At 33.5% G+C, this 24783-nt stretch overlaps 1 protein-coding gene across 1 annotated transcript in view; it reads left to right on the top strand.

The window, feature by feature from the left end:
- Positions 1-24783, top strand: part of cdh13 (cadherin 13, H-cadherin (heart)) — a 394548-nt gene that overhangs the window by 294715 nt on the left and 75050 nt on the right. Inside the window, exon 8 of the mRNA XM_051135516.1 lies at positions 20066-20206. Coding sequence (XP_050991473.1) covers positions 20066-20206 — 141 coding nt within the window. The remainder of the gene's footprint in view (positions 1-20065; positions 20207-24783) is intronic.

Below are 24783 nucleotides of genomic sequence, written 5' to 3' on the forward strand. Positions count from 1 at the left end.
CAACAACAATAATACTGATGATAATACTACTACTACTACTACTACTAATAATAATAATAATAATTATTATTATTATTATCAAATAAATACATTGATTGATTAATTATTATTATTATTATTTTTTTTAATGTAAGTTTGCATTTGTAAGAAAAATGCTGGTCACCAAAATGTATTTATTTTATTTTTTTTTTTTTTATTTTATTTTTTTATTTTTTATTTTTTTTTTTTTATTTGTAATAATTAATCTATTTATTTCTATTTATCTATTAAATCTATCTAAATCTATTTATTTATTTATTTATTTATTCATTCATTTATTCATTCATTCATAAATTAATCGATTAATTAATTCTCATTTGTTCAATGTAAGTTTTCTCAAGAAAAATCCTGGCTACAAAATTTTATTTATTCATTCATTCATTCATTCATAAATTAATTGATGAACTAATTAATTCTTATTTGTTCAATGTACGTTTGCTTCTCAAGAAAAATGCTGGTTACGAAAATGTATTTATTTATTTATTTGATTATTTATTTTTATATTATATTATTTATAATCATATTTTTATTATTAATTATTTATATATTTATTTATTTGTAATAGTCTTAGTATTGGTATTAATTAGTAAATAAGTAAATAAACGAATGAAATTATTCTTATTTGTTTCATGTAAGTTTCCCTCTCAAGAACAGTGCTGGATAAGTAAGTATATTTATTTATTTTTTATTTTTTTTATTATTCTTTTTTTCAATGTAAGGTTGCTTCTCAAAAAATGCTGGTTACAAAAATGTATTTATTCATTTATTCATTCATTTAGTATAAAGAAGTAAATAAGTAAATGAATGAATGATTTTTTTTTCAATGTAAGTTTCCTTCTCAAGAAAATTGCTGGTTAAGAATATTTATTCATTTATTTATTCATTTAGCTTTGCAAATGAATATTCATTCATTCATTCATTATTCATTCATTCATCCATCCATGAATGAATCCCCTAACCATACTGAGTTTTCATAATAAAAATTTTCCTGTTTGTCCCTTTCTGATGACAGCCTTGATTGCACATCTTAAAAACAGTTTAGCTCATATGAGGAGTAAAATTGCTGTCATTGAAAAAGAATTTACACAGCGTCCTGGCACATGACAGAATGCTTAAGAGCTAAAACATGCCGGCTGTTATTTATGTGCTTTCAGCAAGCGTTTATGTCTGCGTTTACGACTGACTCTTGCCGAAGTGCTCCCTTTATTACAGTCTGTTTATATTGTGGGATTGTGTCTGCCCGTCTGTGTAAACCCAGTCCTTGTGTGAAAACAACACACAGCAGTGAAGAGTCAGGGTCATGTCCAGAGGTGCTTCAATGCAGCATCATTGACTATTTCATTAGATTCACAGAGGGAGGCTTTGTCCCTCATATCACACCCAGCTGAGCCAAAGCAACTGCTGTACTAATATTAGCATAAGACCAGAGCCGTGAAACTTTCTGTCCCTCACAGAATCATATTCTTCCTGGACTTCAAAATGATTACACTGGCTGAAAAAAAAAGCCTAGCATATATGCTACTACACTACCATTATCTATTTGTGCTTCTTATTATTTGTAACTATCACTGCTACAAAAGATATTTGGAAAGTCTGTAAGAACTGTGATATACTTTTGCGCAGGCATTACAGGTGGCTACGTCTTGGGGTCTTAGCATGGCAATGTTTGTGAGTGGAGTAAATCTTCATCAAAGCACACATTAGAAAGAGTTTAAAAATATGTTTTCTTCCTTTCCTTCAGGTTAATGTGGCATTTGTTTGTATTATTTTTGTATTTTATTTATGGTATTAAATTAAATGATTTAGTGTTATCATTGCAACACATTATGTTTGACACCACGAGTTGGACTAATATTTTTTATTGTCCTTTGATGTTAATGTGTGTTTTTTTTATATATATAAATATTATTATATATATATAAATGTGTATATATATATATATATATATATATATATATATATAATTTTAATAATATTTAATAATAATAATAATATTATTATTATTACTTTTTAAAGTGTATGATCTATTTGATTAATAATTGTAATTCTAGAGTTATTTTAATTTATTATATATTGTAATCTTACATATATATATATATACCTTCAGGTTAATATTTTAATATTTTTGTTTTGTATGTATTATTTATTGTAGTATTGTTTTATGTATTGATTTTTTAAATACTGTATTTTTTTGTAATATATTTACTTAACATATTTGATATGTAATTACTATATTTGATATGTAATGTACATATTTTTCCTATATAGAATTATTTGTATTCTTTGAATATTTATTATAATTTATTTATTAATATATTCAGTGTTATCTATCTCTCTCTCTCTCTATATATATATATACAATGACACTTTATGGACATTAGATACAACTATTTCAACTAATATATTTTTCTTCCTACCATTTAATTTTGTCTGTTTTTTTTTCGGTATTTTTATTGTAATATTTTATTTTTGATTATTCGTTTATTAGTATGTTATTTAATAGTATTTATTATATATTATAATCATCACATTACATTAAAGAAATTAGACAAAATGAGTGTAGTATTGGTACTAATTTAAATATATTTTAATATATTTCCTTTTTTAATATACTGTATATTTATTTTAGTAATATATTTACTGAATATATTTGGTATGTACTGTATATATTTTTCCTTTTTTATTGTTTAAATATGTATTACATATTTAATTAATATATTCAATGCTATATATCATAACTATCACAACACTTCATGGACATCAGACACCATTTCAACTAATACGTTTTCCTTCCTTTTTAATTTTTCTGTATTTTAAAAAATTAAGATTATTCTGTTATTGGCACGTTTATTATATGTTATAATCATCACAGTGCATTTAAAAAATGAGACAAAGTTTGTATTTTTTTTTTTTCCTCTGAATCTGTTAACATTATTGTTGTATTTAGTATTTACAAATGACAATCAAGAGTGGGTCACATTCATTGAAATTATTCTATTTAGTCATTCTTTTACATTGTGTGAGCCCCTGCTGGAAATTTGCATGTGTTTGGATGCAGAAAGCGCACGTGGCATTAGCATGTGGTGCTTCATTAAATATTCTCTCATCAAGGGGAACATTTTTTAAAAATTTGCTTTCTTTTTCGCTGAGCTACAAATCGCTCGTAATCAGCCACGGTGACATTTTATAGCAATTACGCCCTTGCTGTTGACACTTTCCTGAGGAGTTTTTCAGACGAATTATGTCATTTTAACACTTTGCCTCCCTTGTGGGAATTGTAGCGATGGAGGCAGCAGCCATTTCAAAATCAGTGGTTTTACCATTAATCAGAGCTTTATTCTCACCTGTACCGATTGCACGTTTTTCAGGTGCGCGTTTGCATTTTAATCTGCGTCTGGCTGTAATTATTCTTCTCGTCTACAGAATGCCTTCCCTCAAAGTGTCTGTTTTGGAGCATTATAACTGGACTAGTCCTTTGATGGGCACTGTTGTCGAATCGCATTCACACTCCGAGATAAAAAGCCTCTTCTATACACACCATATGTGAATTCTGAGGGAGATGGATTTATCCCAGATGATGGGCTAAATCTCTCATCCCCTTGAGCTCCATCCATCCCATCTCACTGGCTCTCCATCTCTCGCTCTCTTTCTCCAGGCGTGTGTTTACTCGGTCTCCTAAGCAGATTGAGCATTTCCAGCATGTGTGCTCTTCTCTGGAGGAATAGGGCTTGCACTTAGAGACTCAGCCTGGAATAGACTGCAGACGGTGGGCCCACTTTAGTACTCAGTGTGGGGTCTTGGCTCCGCACTCGTAGCTCCTATCTGCTGCTGGAGGACTGTCAGAAAAGAGTAGGCTTCTCTCGGACCCTTTTATCTCGGAAAGCTCTGCTGTTTTTTGCCAAAAACTCCTAAAGGCTTTCCCTCACTGATCTCTGGGAGAGATGGAGACTCTTTTCCCAAACCACCTACAGGGATTTAGGATGTTTAATTCAGGTCGTAACTTGGATTATTTAAGCAGTGTTATTTAAGCGTTTAAAAGGCTGTTCTGCATATTTATAGTCGTAATTATGAACCTAATTATTAGTTTTGCACAAGTTATGGTTATGTCCACTAGCATTTCCGAGCCCACGCATATGGGAGGCACAGTTGTAAAACCTCTTGTGCGGTTTAATGGAGTAAAATTATGCACACACATCAGGCACTCTCTCTTCTACTATTTAAATGACAAACTACATATTGGTTTGCTCACAGTGACTTACTAACATTTTTACTAAAGGCAGATGCTTTCATACAGGGGATGCGCTGTATCATTTTGTGTCAGTACTCTCAGTACAAGTCTTGAATTTTGAATGTTTGTGCTTTGCTATTTTTTGATAAAGTGTCTAAACAATTAGAACATTTGTCATTACATTTGCTCAGAAAAATCACTTTCCACAGCTTGAAAAATAATTAACTTACTTAAAAATCATTAAAATTATTAATATTAAATAAATACACAACCTGTATATGCATTATTGTATATTTGTACTTATTTAAATGGAAGGTTTACCCCAAAATAAAAATTTTGTCATCATTTACTTACTGTCATGTTGTTCCAAAATGTTTTTTTTTTTTTTCTTCTGTGAAACACACTTTAAAAATGTCTCAGCATTTTTTGTTTTGTTGTATTTTGTTCTTTCTTGGCTTTGGCTTTGTTTCGTTTCATTGTGTTCTGTTTGTTTTGGTTTTGTTTTGTTCTTTTTTGTTTTGGTTTGTTGTTGTGTTTGTTTGTTTTTTCTTTTTTGATTTTTGTTGTGTTTTGGTTTTGTTCTTTTTTACTTTGTTCATTTTTGTTTGGCTTGGACTTGTTATTTTAGATTTGTTTGGTTTTGTTGTGTTTGGTTTTGTTCTTTTTGGTTTTGTTCTTTTTGTTGTGTTGTGTTTTTTTTTTTTTTTTGTTGTGTTGTGTTTTTTTTCCTTCTTTTTTTCTTTTTGTTGTGTTTTGGTTTTGTTCTTTTTTATTTTGTTTATTTTTGTTTGGTTTGGATTTCTTCTTTTTGATTTGTTTTGTTTTGTTTTGTTCTTTTTGTTTTGTTGTGTTGTGTTTGGTTTGGTTTTGTTGTGTTTGGTTTTGTTCTTTTTGTTTTGTTGTTTCGTTGTGTTGTGTTTGGTTTTGCTTTATTTTGCTTTGTTTTGTTTTGTTGTGTTTGGTTTTGTTTTATTTCGTTTCTTGTGTTTGGTTTGTTCTTTTTTTATTAGTTCTTTATTTTGTTTGGTTTGGTTTTTTTGTGTTGTATTTGGTTTGGTTTTTTGTTTAGCTTGATTAGTTTTTTTGTTTTACTGTGTTTGGTTTTGTTCTTTTTTGATTTATTATTTTTGTTTGTTTTGGTGTTGTTCTTTTTGTAATGTTTTTTGTTTTGTTTGGTCAAATATTTGGGTTCCACCAAAGAAAGTCGAAGTTTTGGAATGACATAAGAGTGATTAAAAGATAGATAGATAGATAGATAGATAGATAGATAGATGCAGCTTTAAATGGCTCTAAACGATCCCAGCCGAGGAAGAAGTGTCTTATCTAGCTAAACGATCTGTTATTTTCTTAAAAAAAAATATATATATACAATTTATATACTTTTTAACCTCAAATGATTGTCTTGTCTAGCTCTGCGTGAACTCTGTGTATTTCGGTTCATGACAGCTAGGGTATTTTGAAAAACTCCCATCTCATTTTCTCCTCCAACTTCGAAATTCTGAAATGTTTTCCTCAAAAAACATAATTTCTTTACGGCTGATGAAAGAAAGACACAAACATCTTGGATGACAAGAGGGTGAGTACATTATCTGTACATTTTTGTTCTGGAAGTGAACTCTTTTAAACTTAATGTGTTTCTAGGTCAAAATGACTCAAAAATGATGGACTAAGTCACATACAGTCTTTAGGATATTCCCTGCGGCGGCATGAATCCGTGTCGTGGGACAGCTGCTTACCACTTCCCTTCGGAGTTGAGAGCGAGGGTCTTTAGTAGTGCGTGGTCACGCACACTCGGCCAGGTGAACAGACATAGATACCACATGAAAGCTAATGCGCCAAAGCCCGGCCTGTCTACTGCGCAGCACGGTGGATAAATCTACATTAAGCTCTCTCCCGCACACACATACACACATCCGTTGCCGTCCGTAGAGATTGAAGCTGCAACCTGCTGACACGTTGCCATGGAAATGATCTCAAGAGCCTGGGAAAATAAAGTAAAAAACAAAATAAGCAAACACGCTAACAACAGATACCACTGTGCATGAAAAAGCATTGCTTTCCGCATCAAAGCATTGCCCTAGTTGTGCCACTGAGGTGCCCAGAGAGTTTTACAAGCTGGTTCTATGTGCCAGCCCCAGTTGGGCATGTTACACATGTGCATCTTTCAAGCATGGAGGATCACCTCTTGGCTCAGGAAGGCTTTCCTGTGGATACTGAGAGGGTGAGGTAGTTCTTTCCCATAGTTGACAGTACTTTTGTCACAGAGGAGACAAAAGTCGCACGCGATCAATAGTGTATCAGCAGAAAGCGAGAAGAACGTGCCAGGGTTTCAAAGATGAGTGTGCATCCCTAGTGTGATAGGTTTTGACAGTCTTGCTACAAGTTTGAAATCAAAGATAAAACGCATGATTGAATTACATATAATGGGGATTTTTGGGCACAGTCATATATAAAGATATAATTCAACTATTTGTTTATTTTAAATTAAAATGATATGACATATAATAATAAAATGAGTTTTACTGCTTTTTTCTTTAGAGCAAGATGGCCACATGTCATGATTTTCAGTTTTGTGCCATAACAGTAAATGAGCAATTTACATATAAATAATAGTAGATTAAATTTGTATCATTATCCTGTAAATGTTAAACTCATCTGTTAACATGTTACAGGTAAACTAAAAGACATCAAATCTGGAGTGTTTTGATGCACTTAGTAGCAAGTTGACAAGATATCCATAAGCAGAACTGTATATAAACCCACATCAAAGTTTCAGATTGATGGTTTTGGGCCAGAATAAGCTGCCGTGTGCACCAGACAACATTGAAAATGTGATTGGTTGATAGAAATCCCTAATAGCACACGTACATCTTGGAGACGTCTATTTGACGTCTGCATTTACATCTGCAAGACGTATTTTTTAGAGTGTTTGCTCATCTGCAATACGTCTATTGGACGTTGCCTATCAGATGTCAAATAGACGTCTATTAGATGTCTTTAAGATGTTTATAATTTAGAATGTATGTAAAATTGACATGTTACAGACATCTGTCAGATGTTTGTACATAGTAGATGCTTTACAGATCAAGTGATCTTTAACAGACATCTTGCAGATGTATGTGTGCTATCTGGGAATGTTGTTCCAGGCTTAATATAACATAAATTATGTCTTTTACTGAAATATGTAATAGAAAACCCATGAAAGATTTACGTTAGGCTATTTAAAAACTCGTTTTGAACACATCGTTTTAGCCTATATATATTTTGGACTATGGAGGGCGCCATTATTTTCATTACGTCAAATGGTTCCGGTAAGCTACTGGCACAAACTGTTGCTATTTTTACCACAACACAACTCGGAATACACAATTTAGAAAATAGAATATACATACAATGACTGCATTGGGCAGGTTTTGGTTGTAATTTTCAGTCGAAGGGCAACAAGAGAAGCAATGTAAGTCTTCACTGCTTTCTTAGCGTTAAGAAGAGGAGAAAAGAATAGGAAGATTCGTCCTGTGGACGAATAAAACTTGCTTAAGATCCACGTCTTTGTTCTCTCCACTTTACCCTTGATCCCTTTAAGGCTTTTAGTAGACCACAGCTACTGAAAGAGCTTACAAATGGCAGAGACAAGAAACGCTAGATGCCGTCCTGACGCCAGCCACTAAAGGAGTTTCTTAGTGTGGATTCCACTCAATATCCGGTGGCTTTTAGACTCCTTGTGGGGAAAAATCGGCGGTATGGCATTTGGTTTAAGCCTATGCTTATATCACCACCTGTTAGCTCTTTCAGTAGCTGTGGTCATTGTATCAGTATTTTATTTTCTCACAGAGTGCGAACATTTCACATCATTAAAATAATGGCACCCCCCCGTAATCCAAAATATGTATAAAACAATGTGGATTTTTAAAATAGCGTAAATCTTTCATGGGTTTTCTACTACATATTTCAGTAAGGGACATTGTTTATGTTATATTAAGCCATACAAGTCTTAATATATTCCTATATGACAGAACACCAAGCAAATAGGTTTGATCTCAGTCTCAGTTGAAACCAGCTTTGGTAAGCATATTAATCTGTCTCAATCAGTGGGATAGGAAGAATCCATGCCCCACCAGTCCCTTAGAGACCTCCCCGGCCCCTGTCGGCAATGTAACTGCTCCCCGGTGGCGACAGTCTGCCTTTGATCTGTGCTAATCTAATTAACGGTTAAACAGCAACACCTGTGCTCTTCAACATAAGTGCTGCTGCCACTTCCCAGATGGGCTTTGATGGCCATGATGAAACACCTCCCTCTCTTCCCTCTTTCTTTCGTCTTCCTCCTCCTCATTTTCTACCCTCATCTCCTCAGTAGGCCTGAGTGCAATGGGGACTATTTCCTCCCCATTACTGGACTGTAATTGACAGCGATTAGTCTGCGGTTGGACGATGCACTTGATTAGATTAGCCAGGCTCCTTTTTTCTGCTCTGTTTCTTCAAACCCCGAAACCCCAACCTTGACCCCAATTAGCCCTGCACACGTCAGGAGATTCTGCATCTCTCCTGCTTATCATGAGCTCATTAATTTGGTTGATGAGTTTCTGTAAATACGTCCGGTGTTAGGTGTCGGATTTTTGTCTTTCACGTAGTGCAAGGTGTCCTAAAAACTTCATCAGTGGCATAATGACATGCTTGAACACTTGGGTTGAGTCTGGCTCGCAACATCATCTTCTAACTCTGCTTTTCAGCCTATTAAAGTGGGAAATGCAGTTTTTATTATGTGGTAAAATTAATTATTTCTCTGAACTTTTCATCAAAGTCTCTACAAAGTCTCAGTGAGTCCTGTTGTGCAAGATGTCCTGAAATAGTTCAACTACATCATATTCACAGAGGCATTACGTCTTGACTGCTGTCAAACCTGCGGCCTGTTGGTTAGTGCATGTGCTTATTGGGCAGAAGTGCTCTTGTGGATGATGCAAGTTCAAATCAGGCAAGAGTCATTCTTATTCTATATTCCCTTCTTCTCCTCTTTATTTCATGTCTTCTTTTTCTTTTGTTTTCTCTCTCTTTTAAATCTGTAAATGCAGTAAAGACCAAAACACAGTTTTAAAAGCAGTGTTGGAAAGGTTGCTTTGGAAATGTAATAGGTTACAGATAGGAGTCTATAGGACATTTCCTATCAGATGTCAAATAATTGATGTCTTTAAAGAAGAACTCCACTTCCAGGACAAAAATTTACATTTAATGTACTCACCCCCTTGTCATCCAAGATGTGCATGTCTTTATTTCTTCGGTTGTAAAGAAATAATGTTTTTTGAGGAAACCATTTCAGGATTTTTCTCCATATAATGGACTTCTATGGTGCCCCGATCCCAAATGCGGTTGTAAACGATCCCAGCTGAGGAAGAAGGGTCTTATCTAGTGAAACGACTGGTTATTTTCATATAAATAATACAATTTATATACTTTTTAATGTCAAACGCTCATCTTGTCTTGCTCTGCCTGAGCTGTTTTTTTCCGGTTCATGACAGTTAGGGTATGTCGAAAAACTCCCATCTCATGTTCTCCCTCAACTTCAAAATCGCCCTATATCGCTGTTTTTCTTTTTTTTTTAAGGGTGTTTGATCTTCTTTGCATGTCCACTTTACAAAGATTGGGTTGGTACTTCTGCAGCAATGTAGGATGATTTTGAAATTATTTTTGAAGTTGAGGGAGAAAATGTGCACCATAGCAGTCCATTATATGGAGAAAAATCCTGAAATGTTTTCCTCAGAAAACATAATTTCTTTACGACTGAAGAAAGAAAGACATGAACATCTTGGATGACAAGGGGGTGAGTAGATTATCTGTAAATTTTTGTTCTGGAAGGGGACTTCTCCTTTAAGATGTTTATGATTTAGAATGTATGTAAAACTGACATCTTACAGATGTCTGTCAGATGTTTGTACACAGCAGATGCTTTCCAGATCGAGTGATCTTTGATAGATCTTGCAGATTTATGTGTGCTATCTGGGAAGTAGTGTAGCTATTTCAATAACTTTATTAAAGTAATGTAACTGATTACATTTGAATTCATTTTGGTTGGTAAATTTCCAATGAATGTTTTCAATTGTTAATTATTTTCAAATATTTAAAACAAGCAAAAATTTAATTTTAAAGCACAGGCACCACAAATAGTGACTTTAGCATTTCTTTTTATCTTAAGATTGTTCTAAGGATAAATACTGATTTAAAATAATAATATATAGTTTAATAGCTATGATACTGTTTTCGAAATCAAATCTTTGCATAGTTATGACAGGAAACTGTCATAACAATGCGGATTTCATCAAAAATATCTTATTTTGTGTTTCAAAGATGAACAAAGGACAAAATTTTGGGGTAAACACAAACCAACCAACCAAATTGTAAAAAACAGTGTTATATTAACAGGAAAAGTTGAAGGGACTTTATTCTGTGGGACATAAAAGAAAATATTTTGAGAGATTTGAGAAGATATTAACTGTTTTTCCTGTATAATAAAAGTTAATGAGTTCTAAAACAGGATTAGTTTGTATGGACAAGAAAACATTTCACACAAGCAAAGTCAGTCATACAGGTTTAAATTGACAGAAGGGTAAGTAAATGATGACACAAATTTCATTTTGGGGTAACTTTCGTGTAGCTTGGTTATTGCATGTGTTCTGACATATTGAGCTAAGGTGATGCAAATTCATGTTTAACTGGTATCATTGTGTCCTCTCTCTAATGATCTTTTTATGAAAGTCCCGAAAAGACAGAGGAGAAAAAAATATATAAAACCACAGTATTTTATATTTTAAAGTCCACTGTGTTTTGATCATCTGGTAAAATTACTGATTGCTATGCAAAACCTTCAAAGTCTTCCAATCCATGCTTTTAACCATATCTGTTATGGAAATACCTGTCCTAGTTCACAGCAACGGCGGCTTGTGTGATATTAGGCGATTGCAACCAGGCTCTTTAGTTGACATCATCCCCTCTGCGTCTCTCCGGATGCCAGGATGTTGACTCAAGAGAGCCACGGGGCAGAACTTCTGTTTGAAATGTCAGAGGCAGGAAAGCGGCAGAGATCAATCCGTGCCCCGTGTCACATGCGCACACAAAAACACACTCTAAATCGAGACAAAAGGACAACAGATGAGTGGGAAAAAAATAAATGAGGCTCCCTCCGGCCTCTTTCATGGAGAAGTCGCTTTTTGCGTGGACCCGGCGTGCCATCGGTAGCCTTTCTATTAAAGGCTTTGTTTTTGGGCGAGGCTTTGATCCTGGCTCCATAATCATTCAGCCACAGTTGGTTGTTTCACACACTCACCTCTTCGACAGTATTATCACGGCTTTGGCTGCAGCGACAAGTATTTCCATTCGCTGGGCCGTTCAGTGACTTCTCTATTAATATTCAAGCACGGCCTCAGACTATAATAAATTGGGTTATGTCATTAGCGGGAAACGATATCTTGGTGCGTATTTGCCAAAGGGAGAGGAGTTTTAGGAGCGAGCGGCATCCTTCCGTGAGGCCGTGTGTGTGGCGAAATCTGAATAGCTTTCCAAATTGACATGCAACGCTCGGATGATCGTTAATCATAATTGGACACATATTTGCATATTGCAGTGTCAGTGGCTTCGTCATTGGGATTGTTCATGCATTAGTGTTCATTTTTTAATGGCAATTAGTCTCCATCTCATGATTCATTTATAAAATACGGCTGGATTTTTGAGCTCCATTAGTGGACGTCCAATGAATCAAGCGACCAAGCGCAAAGAGATCCATCAGATATGACGGCTGTTTGCTGCTTTTAAGTCATCAGTGATTATAGAGGGACGAGAGACATGCTGAAGGAAGTAACACATAGAGAGCTTTGCAGCAACTTCTAGTTGCGCACGTGACTTTGTGAGGAAAATTGTAAGAAGATGAAGCGGTGAAGTGGCCGGAGCTCATTCAGCAGTGTTCATTGAAGCGTAATATAGAGTAAGCAAATTGGGGTGAATCTGGAAGAAGTTAAATGAAATCACTGCAGGATTTGTAAAGTTTCTAAACAACCTTTATACGAGAGAATAGGTTCATTAAGTGTAGCTTTTCACAAATTGCCAAATATAAGATTAGGCTGGTTTCTGTTTACATATATACTGTATTTTAAAATATAGTTTATGCAATAACAAAGCTGAATTTTCACCAGTCATTACTCCAGTCTTTAGTGTCACATTATATTTCAGAAATATTTCTAATATGCTGATTTGCTGCTCAAGAAACACGTATTATTATTATTAGTAGTAGTAATGTTGAAAACAGTTGTGCTGTTTAATATTTTAGTGGAAACTATAATTTTTTTTTTTTTTTTTTCAGAATTTTTATAGAAATTTCAAAAGAACATAAATATCTTTGCAGTCACTTTTGATGAATATAATGTGTCCTAACTGAAAATCTAAAATAATGTAAATATTTAAGCGGGGGCAAAAAATGTATATATATGTATATATATGTATATATATATATATATATATATATATATATATATATATATATATATAATTTTTTTTTTTTTTTTTGATACATTCATGTCCCTGTCAATTTTTCTTCGTTGAAATACGAACTTACACTATCCAAAAAAGAAGAAAAACACAAAATAACAACTTAAGGCAGTAACAATTTAAACAATAAATTTTATTTAAACAATTTTATTTAACTATTTTTTAATTTTTCAGCCATCAAAGCTCAGTAAATATTAGTCACAGACACAGAGATTTACTTTCAATTTCACCCAGCTGATTACTCACTACAAACTTTTTATTGATGTATGGTTTCATTGATATAGGACAATATTTGGCTGAGATACAACCATTTGAAACTGAGAGTCCAAAAAAAATCAGAATATTGAGAAAATCGCCTTTAAATTTGTCCAAATTAAGTTCTTAGCAGTAATATGCATATTACTATTGCATATTACTAATCAAAAAATAAGTTTTGATATATTTACGGTAGGAAATTTACAAAATATCGTCATGGAACATGATCTTTACTTAATATCCTAATGATTTTTGGTATAAAAGAAAAATTACAGTGTGCTTTTGGCTGTTGCTACAAAATATACACATGCTACTTATGACAGGTTTTATGGCCCAGGGTCACATTTATATATTTATATGATAATTATAAAGATATAATTACATTTTTGTAGTTGACTAGAAATAATAGTTTTAAAGTTGGCACATTTTCTCAATGCAAAAATTAAATGCAAATGCAAAATGATTATTTTGCACCTTAACAGTGATATGTTACAGTGAGGTGAAAAGTCAAAAGTAGGTTCAGGAGTTCCAGAAACCGCTTTTAGCTGTCTTAAGTATTGGCGGAATCATTTATCAACTCTAGTGTGACCTACAACCCTATTGCTCCTTGAATTTTGCTCGGTTGAATTCTGTTTACTTTCTTTGGTTGTTTGTATTTGCTGTCAGGAATTGACTACAAAGGCTCATCATCACTGCAGCTGACGTTTGAGGGTCAGGAGTTTCTCTAGAGTAACTCCACACATGTTGGCCCCGTTTCCATCTCGCCACCTGACTGTCAGCCATCCAACCCATCCAACATCCTCATTTTATTTGCATCAGCACCCAGCCACCATCACATTCAAGCAACCGTTAGTGAGCGCCACGTGCGAGGCGTTAACTGGGAATTTCCAGGGGAGCGAATTTGTGATGTGTTCCTGGGTGTGTGATGTTAAGGCTGACTGGCATTGTGACTCCCCTCTGAGCTCAGTGGGATATCGAGCCAAAGGCAATGTGCCATGATCCAGCAAGCTGCTCTGCTAGTCGGCTACTAATGTCTGTCTCACTTGGCCAAGACTGTAGCGTAAACATTTTGCAGAGATGAACATGGAAATCATGTGCGAATATGAATTACTTGGTTGTTATCATCAGGATGAGAACTAATGTAATATCTATGAAAACCATTTCAGCCATGGGAAATATATATATATATATATATATATATATATATATAATTATTTGAACACTAGTATTTTCACCAGCTAAAAAATGATTTTGAATCAATTATTTCTATCTTTTACTGTAGTGTGTCAGTAGGAATAGCAGGTTACATTTCCAAACATTCGTTTTGCCATTAATTGTAACAATCCAGTTGGATTTTTGTTTGCACAAAGAGTCTGCTAGTAATACTAGTGTTCTAATAATTTTGGACACCACTGTGTGTGTGTGTGTGTGTGTGTGTGTGTATAATAATATATATAATATAATATAATATAATAATATAATATAATAATATAAACTCAGAAAAATTTGAGAAAAAAGTCTGAATTTTTAGTGTATACTTCACATTTGTTACTTTTTTTTCAGAATTTTGAGTTTTTTGTGTCAGAATTGAATTGAATGAATGAATGTATGAATGAATAGATAAATTAAAAAAAAAAAGTAAAATAACAACAAAAATAAAGCAATGAGATAAAAAGTTTTAATTACTTTTTTATTTTTTATTTTTTTATCCCATGCTGGAAACAAGCTTCCATAAATATCTGACACTTATGAAAAAATACTAAGGGTATTTTTAAAATTGTAAATGTAAAGTAATACCTTACAATAATTAAAATGTACTAAAAGTCCCATAAAATGTTGTATAACCTAGAGTTGTAAGGGAAAAAGTCTGAATTTTGAGTGTGTACTAATAAATAATAAATAAATAAATAAATAAGTGCTATCAAACAATTAATTGCGATTAATCGAATTCAGAATAAAAGTTTTTGTTTACATATGTACTATGCATATTTATTATGTATATATAAATACACACACTCACATGCATATATTTAAGAAAATGTTATTTGATATATTTATATATAATATAAATTATGTGAATATAAATATATACATGTAAATATTTTCAGTATATATATTGTATGTGTGTGTTTTTATTTATGTGTAATAAATATACACACTCAAATATATTATGTAAACTAAAACATTTTATTCTGGATGTGATTAATCGCGATTAATCATTTGACAGCACAAAAAAAAAAAAGAAAATTACCTATTTTTGGGGTGTTTCTATAGTCCTAAATGTAAAATAATTACAACCATTAAAAAATATATTAAAATTCTCATAAAAGGAAATGCAAAATGAGATCTTGAAAAAGCATTTACATGCTGTATAAAAAAAGAAGGACAAAGGTGTTAATACAGACTTGATGGGTTGATTTAAAATGATATTGTACCATCATCTGAGCTGTACTGAAATAATCACAAAAAAGGAGTATTAAATAACACAAAGCAAAATGACCTCAAAAAGTGAGAGAAAAGAGCAGAGAGGGAAAAAAAAGGCAGTTTATTCAAGATATGGATGACGGTGATATAAAAAAAAAGTAATAAGAAGAATGGAAAAAAAGGGAAATTAGGATAACATTCCAGGGTTTGAGTGGAAACACGAACCTGTATAACCATCCAGATTGCAATCATGTAGAAGTATTAAAAACCGCCTGTGAAATGTACAGGAGACATTAGCATATCTACAACTTACCCCAACTTAGTTAAAGCCATGTGAAGGCTTTCCTGGAATAAAAGTGAAACCCTGCGAGGAAGACCAAGACATGGCCAGCAGAAAGATAGAGAGATTCCCTACTCAAGACGAATCCGTTATAGCTTTATTCATCATTTCAGCTGCTTCTTCTGTGGCTTTTGTATGGATCATTATGTTCTTGGGGAATGAAAGGTAGAGCGGTGAATAGGCTGAGAGGTTGGGAAAAGCAGACAGTTTCTTTCAAAGCGCTTGAGAGAACAAAAAGGGGCTGCAGAAGCATAATTATGACATCACGTCTATTGAAGTGGACAAGGCGGTATCTCGTTCAGCGGGTCAGAGCCACGCATATATTTCCTCCTTCTAAAGCCTATATTACTTAAGTCCATACACACTCTGGCCATGGGAAAAGCCTTGATCTTTTATACAAGGTGCTTTTGATTGAATTTTTCTGATTTATAATGAGTGTTATAGGACGGCTGACGTAAAATGGATCTAGATAGAAAGTCGAAAGACAGACTGGATCTGGTGTGTGAAATGACTGACATAACTGGGGCGCAATAACATTGTTATGCAATGTGAAGTTAATGTATTGTGTCTCGTTTCGCTGGTATGTTTCGACGCTCTTCCAGATTGTTTTAACAGGTTCTGTATTTTTATGACCTTCAGAAGCACACGAGGAGGTCACAGGTGCATTGGCGCGATAGATTTGAGTGGGTGAAAGTGAGAGATGGGAGACTCATTAAGATGTTGTCACGCTACGCGCGAGCGTCGTGCGAACCTCTGACGGCGCCGAGATTTAATCTGCGCTCACCTCCCTCTTATCCAGATGGGTTTCTCTTCTTTTTTCAACTCACAGGTCTGTGAAGTACCATCTGTTTATCAGCAGTAAATAAGTTCTGAGTCGTTCATCAGTGACAGCCGTCCCAGCCCATCTCAGCCACCGGAAGCACTGCGCTTTATGGTGGTTTAAAAAAAATATATTGGATAGTATGTCTGATGAGGTCTGAAGCTTAGCCGTTGGTGCTATAAAACAATGCGAGTAACTTTTATCTGCATTTCTTTGCTTTTTTATTCCACATTCTACTGCAGGCAGTGTTGATTTAGGTGTTGAATTACATCATCAACAAGTTCAGAAGTGTCTTGAGTGCTCAGATGTTTTTTTTAATTGCAGTTTACTTGCAGGCAGTTCTTGCTAAAATAAACTCACACATAATGTCTAATTTTGGTCAGTTTGTTTGGCAACCTGTCCAGAACATTTTATTATATTATATTATATTGTGTTATATCAGTCTAGTTTTTTAACAGTAAGTTTTGTAATGTTTTTTAAAGAAGTCTCTTCTAAAAGCAGTAATATTGTGAAATATTTAAAATAACTGCTTCCTATTTGAATATATTTAAAAATGTAATTTATTCCTATGATCAAAGCTAAATTTTTAGCAGCATCACTGTAGTCTTCAGTGTCACATGATCCTTATTATAAAGGACCACATCCTTTATTATAATTATAATTATAATTATTATTATTATTATCAATATTTAAAACACTTCAGAACAAATGAATTTTTTGAGCAGTAAAAAATGTTTTTGGAGCAGCAAATCAGAACATTAGAATGATTTCTGAAGGATCATGTGACTGAAGTAATTATGCTAAAAATTTAGCTTTGAAATTACAGGAATAAATGTTTATATATATATATATAAACATTAATTCCTGTAATTTCAAAGCTAAATTTTCAGCATATTATTATATTATATTATATATATATATATATATATATATATATATATATATTATTATATTATTATTATATTATATTATGTCAGGGTCTTAGAATGAGATTATCAATATTAATATTTCACTTTTTTTTCCTATTTGAATTGTGTTATTTTAGTATCATTGAGATAAAATTATAGTTGTTTAATATTTTAAATTAAAATATTATTAAATTATTATTACATTATTTTAAATTAAAATATTATTAAATTATTATTTTTGTCTTCATTTCAATTTTAAGTACAGTCAATTGCTATTTTGTTATTTTTTGTTATTTTTACTATTATATAAAATAGTAATTATTATTTTTTATTTTATCATATTTACATATATGAAAATAAAAGGCCTTGCTTTGGCTACTAGTGGATATATATAAAAAATATTTATATACACCTTTTGACCGATGAGCAGCGCCATGAAGGATTCTAACTTCCGTTTGGGTGCTTTGCTGTTCCAGTCTCCATAGAAATCCATTTTAAAATGGGGTAAAAATTGACTGAATTGAAACTTTTTCAATATAACTAAATATAAAAATGTGTGCTGATTTAACATTATATTATCGACTTGGAAAATATGTTAATTTTACTAGAATCACCGGAGACCGGAAATGTGAAGCACCGCTTTAGCCAGGCAAAAATTCCATGTTCAGAAAAAGGTGAATATGTATAATTTTATTTCGGTTTAAATTAAATAAATTTTTTTCAAGTACCATTTCATTTTTGTTGTTGTTGTAGTTAACTATAATGGTCTGGAAAGAGTTTTCCACATTCATTGGATCATTGGGTTTCTTTAAATACCATGCCTCAGAAGAAATGGAGGGGAAAAATAATTAATAATAAATAAAAAAAAAGGAATGACATCTTTTTTTTTTTTTTCACTTTTAAAGTACATAGTTTTAAGTCACCTTTTTTTCTTCCAAAATCTGCAATGTACTATGATTTGTTCAGTTTATTAATTGCAGTTTTGTTGGAATGACATACTTCTGAGGCGCTGTTTGAAGCCTGAGATAGCGAGAGTAATTTATACAGAGAGGCAGTGCACCATGGGTAAATGACTGCAGCACGGGCCTCCTGGGCTTTATGTGAAACAGATGGATGAGTTTTATTAAGCATGTGGTACTTAACACAGCGCTGAGTGGGATTTCAATAAAGGAAATAAATGTTAGTATTAACAGCACCTCCCTGTGTAATGTGCCATCATGGCTTTCCAGTAGGGTTGACTTATTTTAACAAATGCTTGTTGTCCTGGATTTATGAATATTGGGCTTTTGGTCTGGAGAAGGTTTATTTCCCATATGATGAGTAGGTGGTGTTTGATAGAGACGGAGCGGTTTCATCCGCTCTGGAAATTTGTTTAGATACATTTATACCTTTTCCTTTACGTCAGAAAAACCAGATGACTACATAAAGCTTTTGTGCCCATTTTTAGCTTATGTATTATTCATCCAGTGATTGCAGGATATTTCTCCAGAAATATCTCCGAAATAACCTTGGCTTCTGTTAAAACTAAATTCAGGAATTTGTGTTTGTCTACTGTCTTTCACAGTCTCTAAAGAAAACTACTGTATATGATATAAGCAAACTTTATAGGAAAAGCACAACTTGAATAAAAATGCTGACAATGCAGGGGTTTCTAGTATATCTCTTTCACCTGACAACTTGTTTCTTAAAGTATGAACATTTTTTTGCCCTGGGAATTTGAGAAAACAAACTCTTTGTTTCCGCATTCTCGATGATTTTTGTAATTTTGTGCAAGCAAGCAAATAAATTAAATAAAAAACTAAATAAAAGCTCTTTCAGTATTTTTATTAATATACACCAACCTTTGGGACCACCAAATAAATAAATACATTTTCTCTGCCTTTCCTCCTCTTCTCTTTCACTCTTGCTTTATTTTTTTCTCACATCTTGACATTCTGGTTAAAGCTGTGGCCTTGAAGGAAAGGTGATGTGGGCGTTAATTGACATTTGCATGTTTTTCTTTCAGTATTACCCTTGAAAAGTGACTGAAACTTGACATTTATTTAGACTAGCACCTGTCAGGGAGCGTCATTGCTCTTTCATGAATCCTTTTTTCATTTTTATCAGGACCGTCCCCTGAAGACGGCCTTACATGGGAAGAAATGTAAATAAACAAAAGGATATTTCGGTCTCATAGATCACCAGTCAATCATGAGCAATAATGAACTTTTTGTACTGATTGACTTTAGTGTTTAAAATGTCGATGATGAACTGCGAGACTCTTTTGAGGTGACGCCATGACTTCAATACAATGATTGGTGGATTAGATCTTAATTACTCCATTTTACCAGTTAATTAAGAACGTAAGCGCTCATTAAAAGTATGTGGCGCTTTTCAGTGCATATTGACAGTGTCTAACCAGCACTAAAGCAGTCATGAAACAATTACTTGTTCTTCAATTAAGCCACTTAAGATCTTATCACGACTGTACTCCCTCTATCCCGAAGCTCTACTGACTGTTCTCAATCATGTTCTTGTGTTCACAGACTCTTCCAACTACGCAGTACGAGCTAGAGATCGTGGCGAAGGACATGGCAGGAAGTGAGGTGGGACTGACAGGAACTGCAACAGCCACAATCACCATCACAGACAGGAACGACCACGCACCTGAGTTTACACACTCACTGGTAGGAGGATCCTTTTTTTTCTTTTTCCTTTCTTAGTAATGTTATTCATTGACTGTATGTGACCTGCTCCGTTATTTTCAGTCGTTGTGACCCAGAAACACACTGAGTTTTATACACTAAGTGAAAATGTACCAGCTACCAAGCATTACGTTTATACTCCAAACTGGATGTATTTTATCTTATTATCTTATTATCGTCGTATCATATACAAACAGAAGCTTAAAGGTCTTCACAGCAACCCATCAAAATAAAAGTCCAGTTTAACTTGAAGAAAATGTGACACAGATATGTGACCCTGGACCACAAAACCAGTCATAAAGGTCAGTTTAAATAAATAAATTAATGAATAAATAAGCTTTCCATTGATGTATGGTTTGTTAGGATAGGACGGTATTTGGCTGAGATGCAACTATTTGAAAATCTGGAATCTGAGGAATCAAAATATTGAGAAAATCACCCTTAAAGTTGCCCAAATGCAGTTCTTAGCAATGCATATTACTAATCAAAAATTAGTTTTGATATTTTTATGGTAGGAAATTTACAAAATATCTTTATGGAACATGATCTTTACTTAATTTCCTAATGATTTTTGCCATAAAAGAAAAATCGATAATTTTGACCCATACAATGTATTTTTGGCTATTGCTACAAATATACCCCTGCTACTTATGGCTGGTTTTGTGGTCCAGGCTCTAACCTAACTGTAGTATTGCTTCTTATAATCAAATTATTAAAACTTTACTTTTTAAAGGAATATTTACCAGAGTTGTTGTAAATACACAACACAGTATTTCTAAAAAAAAAAAAAAAAAAAAAGAAGAAAGAAGGAAAGAAAGAAAATAATACTAAATTAATTTTGTATAAAATATGTTAATTAGACATGCTTTTTATTATTAAAATTGAATAAAACCATTAAAATGGAATCCAGAAAATTAATGAAAAAACAAAGAATTTGGCAAAAATAACTACATTTGAGGAAAAAAATAAAACGTATTTCATAGGGCCTTAAAAATTATTTTTTGTTAAACTTTTAATAAATTGCTGTTAAATTGTGTAAGTTTCATGCCGTTTGAAAAATGAAAACAAACAAACAAAAAAAAAAAAACAGAAATCCATAAAAATAAAAACGGAAAAAAATTAATTTGGAAAAACATAAAACGGAATTTGGGGAAAAAAATAAAATAGATTTCAGATTTACTATGCTTAATTTTTTTGCTTAGATAATAATATTTTTTATCTACAAACAGCTTATTGCGATTTCTGACTCAAAATAATTAACATGTCACATATGTGACCTTGGACCACAAAACCAGTCATAAGGGTCAGTTTTTTTTAAATTGACATTTATACATCATCTGACAGCTGAATAAATAAGCTTTCCATTGATGTATGGTTTGTTAGGACAATATTTAGCCGAGACACACCTATTTGAAAATCTGGAATCTGAGAGTGCAAAAAATGTACATACTGAGAAAATTGCCTTTAAAGTTGTCCAAATGAAGTTCCTAGCAACGCATATTACTAATAAAAAATTTGATTTAGTTTTGATATATTTACAGTCGGAAATGTACAAAATATCTTCATGGAACTTGATACTTAATATGCTAATGATTTTTGCCATAAAAGAAAAATCGATAATTTTGACCCATACAGTGTATTGTTGGCTATTGCTACAAATGTACCCTTGCTACTTATGACTGGTTTTGTGGTCCAGGGTCACATATATTCATTGCTTCACCATATTTAACATTGCAGAACTGGTGTATTGACCAATCAGCATCCATGATTATATCACTATCAATTTTATAATATATATTTCACCCTAACAGCTGACTATTGTACTACAGTCACTTTCTTTTGAAATGATTTACAGTGGTTTGAAGCAGCTTAACACCTGCAGTCATTTACCATGAGAACAAACACTCAAGCTTCCAGAAGGCCTTCACCAATCATTTCCAATTGTCAATCACTCAAATCACGTGTATACACACAGAAGCCCTCCCTGCTCGATCGGGGCCTCAGCTTTTCACTCAGATACTCTGACCTTGCGAGAAAAAAGCCCTGTGCATCAATCACTCTAATCTCAGGTGCGCTGCAGTGACAGCTGTGATTCACAAATACTCACACACTAAGGTGATGGACTGGGTCCTTCTCGATCGCTTATCCTCCGCGACCTCCTGTTTGTGGACTGAAATGATTGTGTTATAATACTCAGGTCCTGCCCTGGCAGTGATGGTCTATCCATGGACGGAGTGTATTGTTTGTGTGCGTGTTATCATAAGTATAGAGTTTTTTGGCTGCCCATTATAGCTATAGGCTATAAAATACACATTAGTCTTCTGCTAAACAGTTGGCCACCGCTGCCGTTCAGCAGTATGAAACCCAGAGGGCAAAAAAACTGCACTTATGCTATGTGCAAACTTAAGCTGCGTGTCCGTTTGAGCCCACCTGTGATGAATTTGTCAGAAAATGCTACACTTGCACTTTGCTAGCCAGCGGAGGGAAAACAACTACGCTAGGCTGATGCAGAGACACTTATTTTGAGCTGTATGGTTTTTTAGAGGAAGTGCCTTGGGCTGTTGTCAGATTCCAGGAGACATCACGTCCACCCTCACTTGGCCCGTTCCCAAGATGCACTGCTGTGCCAGGAAGAGGGGTTTCTGACTGGCTGATGTGACCACTCATTTGGATTACCTATTTAGAGTGGCTTAGACTATAGCTGCTGCCTTGCTTTAGGGTGTTCACTGTAAACATTAACAAGTTGAATATATGCAAAGAATTTGCATAAAAATAATTACCTAAAAGGAACAGTTTACCCAACAATGAAAATGTTGGCATCATTTACTTACCCTTATGTCGTTTCAAACCTTATGGTAAACACAAAGGAAGATATTTTGAAGATATCTTCTTTCAGTTGTTGGTCCCCATTGACTTCCATAGTACGGAAATCGTTTTTTTTTTTTTTTTCAAAATATCTTCTTATATGTTCAACATAAGAAAAAAAACTCATTCAAGCTTGGAACAATATGAGGGTGAGTAAATGATGACAAAATGTTAATTTTTGGGTAAACTATCCCTTTAAAGTACTTAAGTATTTTCTATATTTTCTTAACCTTCATTAGTGTATTTTATATTTTTATTTTTAATCTTAGTAATAAGTGGAGATCATGGTTAGATGTCAGAAATGGCCTGTTATTAGACAAAACTCTTCTATAAGTTGTTTAAATGAAAGCCAATATCCAGATTGACTATATTTATTGCGTAAAACATTCTAAAATTATACAGTCAAACCATAATTTATTCAGACACCTTTAACATTTTTCACATTATCACAGTTTATTCGCTATGGTTTACAAAATGGGGTAACACTTTAGTATAGGGACCAATTCACACTGTTAACTAGCTACTTATTAGCATGCATATTACTAGCATATTGCCTGTTTATTAGTACTTATAAAGCACATATTCTGCATAACCATATTCTACATACCTAATCCTACCCAATACTTAAATTTAACAACTACCACACTAACTCTTAACAAGCAGCAAATTAGGAGTTTATTAAGGCAAAAGTGGTAGTTGATGGTTTGTTAATACCATGAATTGGACCTTAAAATAAAGTGTGACCGAAAAGGGTAAAAAAATATCAGTTGTCAGATAACTTTGATAGAAAGATATGTAATGGATTACAATCATCCAAAAACTATGTTAGGAAACTGTTAGGATGACAATATTTTAACAACTATCAATACTTGACCAATTACCAAGCAATGCTTAATTTTGCTCAGTCTGTGGTGTAAAAAAAGTCGCATTAGCAATTAAAGAAAAAACACCTAAGCAAAACATGGTCAGGTTAAAGTGTATGAATAATTTTTGAAACCAAGCTATTTTCATAAAGTAAACATTTGTTTTTCTGCAAAGTCATTGGATTTGCATAAGAAAGATAGAAAGCGCTAATGTTCTCAAACACTAATCACCATAACGGTGACTTGTGGTGTACTTACAATAAAACAACATATACAACACCATAAATAGAGCTTCTAATTTATTTGTATCTATATTCTCATGTCACTTTACCCTGATCCTGTGTGTTTGCATTCAGTGTGTTTTTAACAAGCTCTTTCCATGTTAAATTTTCTCCATTTACCAGCCTGACAGGGTCTGAGTCGACTGCAGCACCTCCTCTTTGCACACGCTTGAAAACACTCTTGACTGTGCTGTGAAATTCTGCAGTAGGAAAGCTTGCTGTCTCCTCACAGGTGCTTTTTGAGTGCAAGTCTCTGTTTTTGGCACCGGTCCACCCTACGGGACTTGAGAGCTGTGGTAGTGGATCAGCAGAATATCTCCTCCTTTTCCTCTTAGGCCGCTGTATCTGACAGACCTCAGTAAATATTCATGAAAACACCTTTGAAAGTGGAACATTTTGAAATTTCAGTCTTTTTGAAAAATGCCTAAGATGGTTTGCTGGTATTAACCAACTGGCCTTCTGACTAAACCACCCAAGCACCAGACTGACCATGCTGAGGTCAACCTCAAGATTTAAAGCGATAGTACAATCAAAAATGAAAATTCTGTTA

The sequence above is a fragment of the Labeo rohita genome, chromosome 18 (genome assembly GCF_022985175.1).
Source record: "Labeo rohita strain BAU-BD-2019 chromosome 18, IGBB_LRoh.1.0, whole genome shotgun sequence".
Lineage (NCBI taxonomy): Eukaryota > Metazoa > Chordata > Actinopteri > Cypriniformes > Cyprinidae > Labeo > Labeo rohita.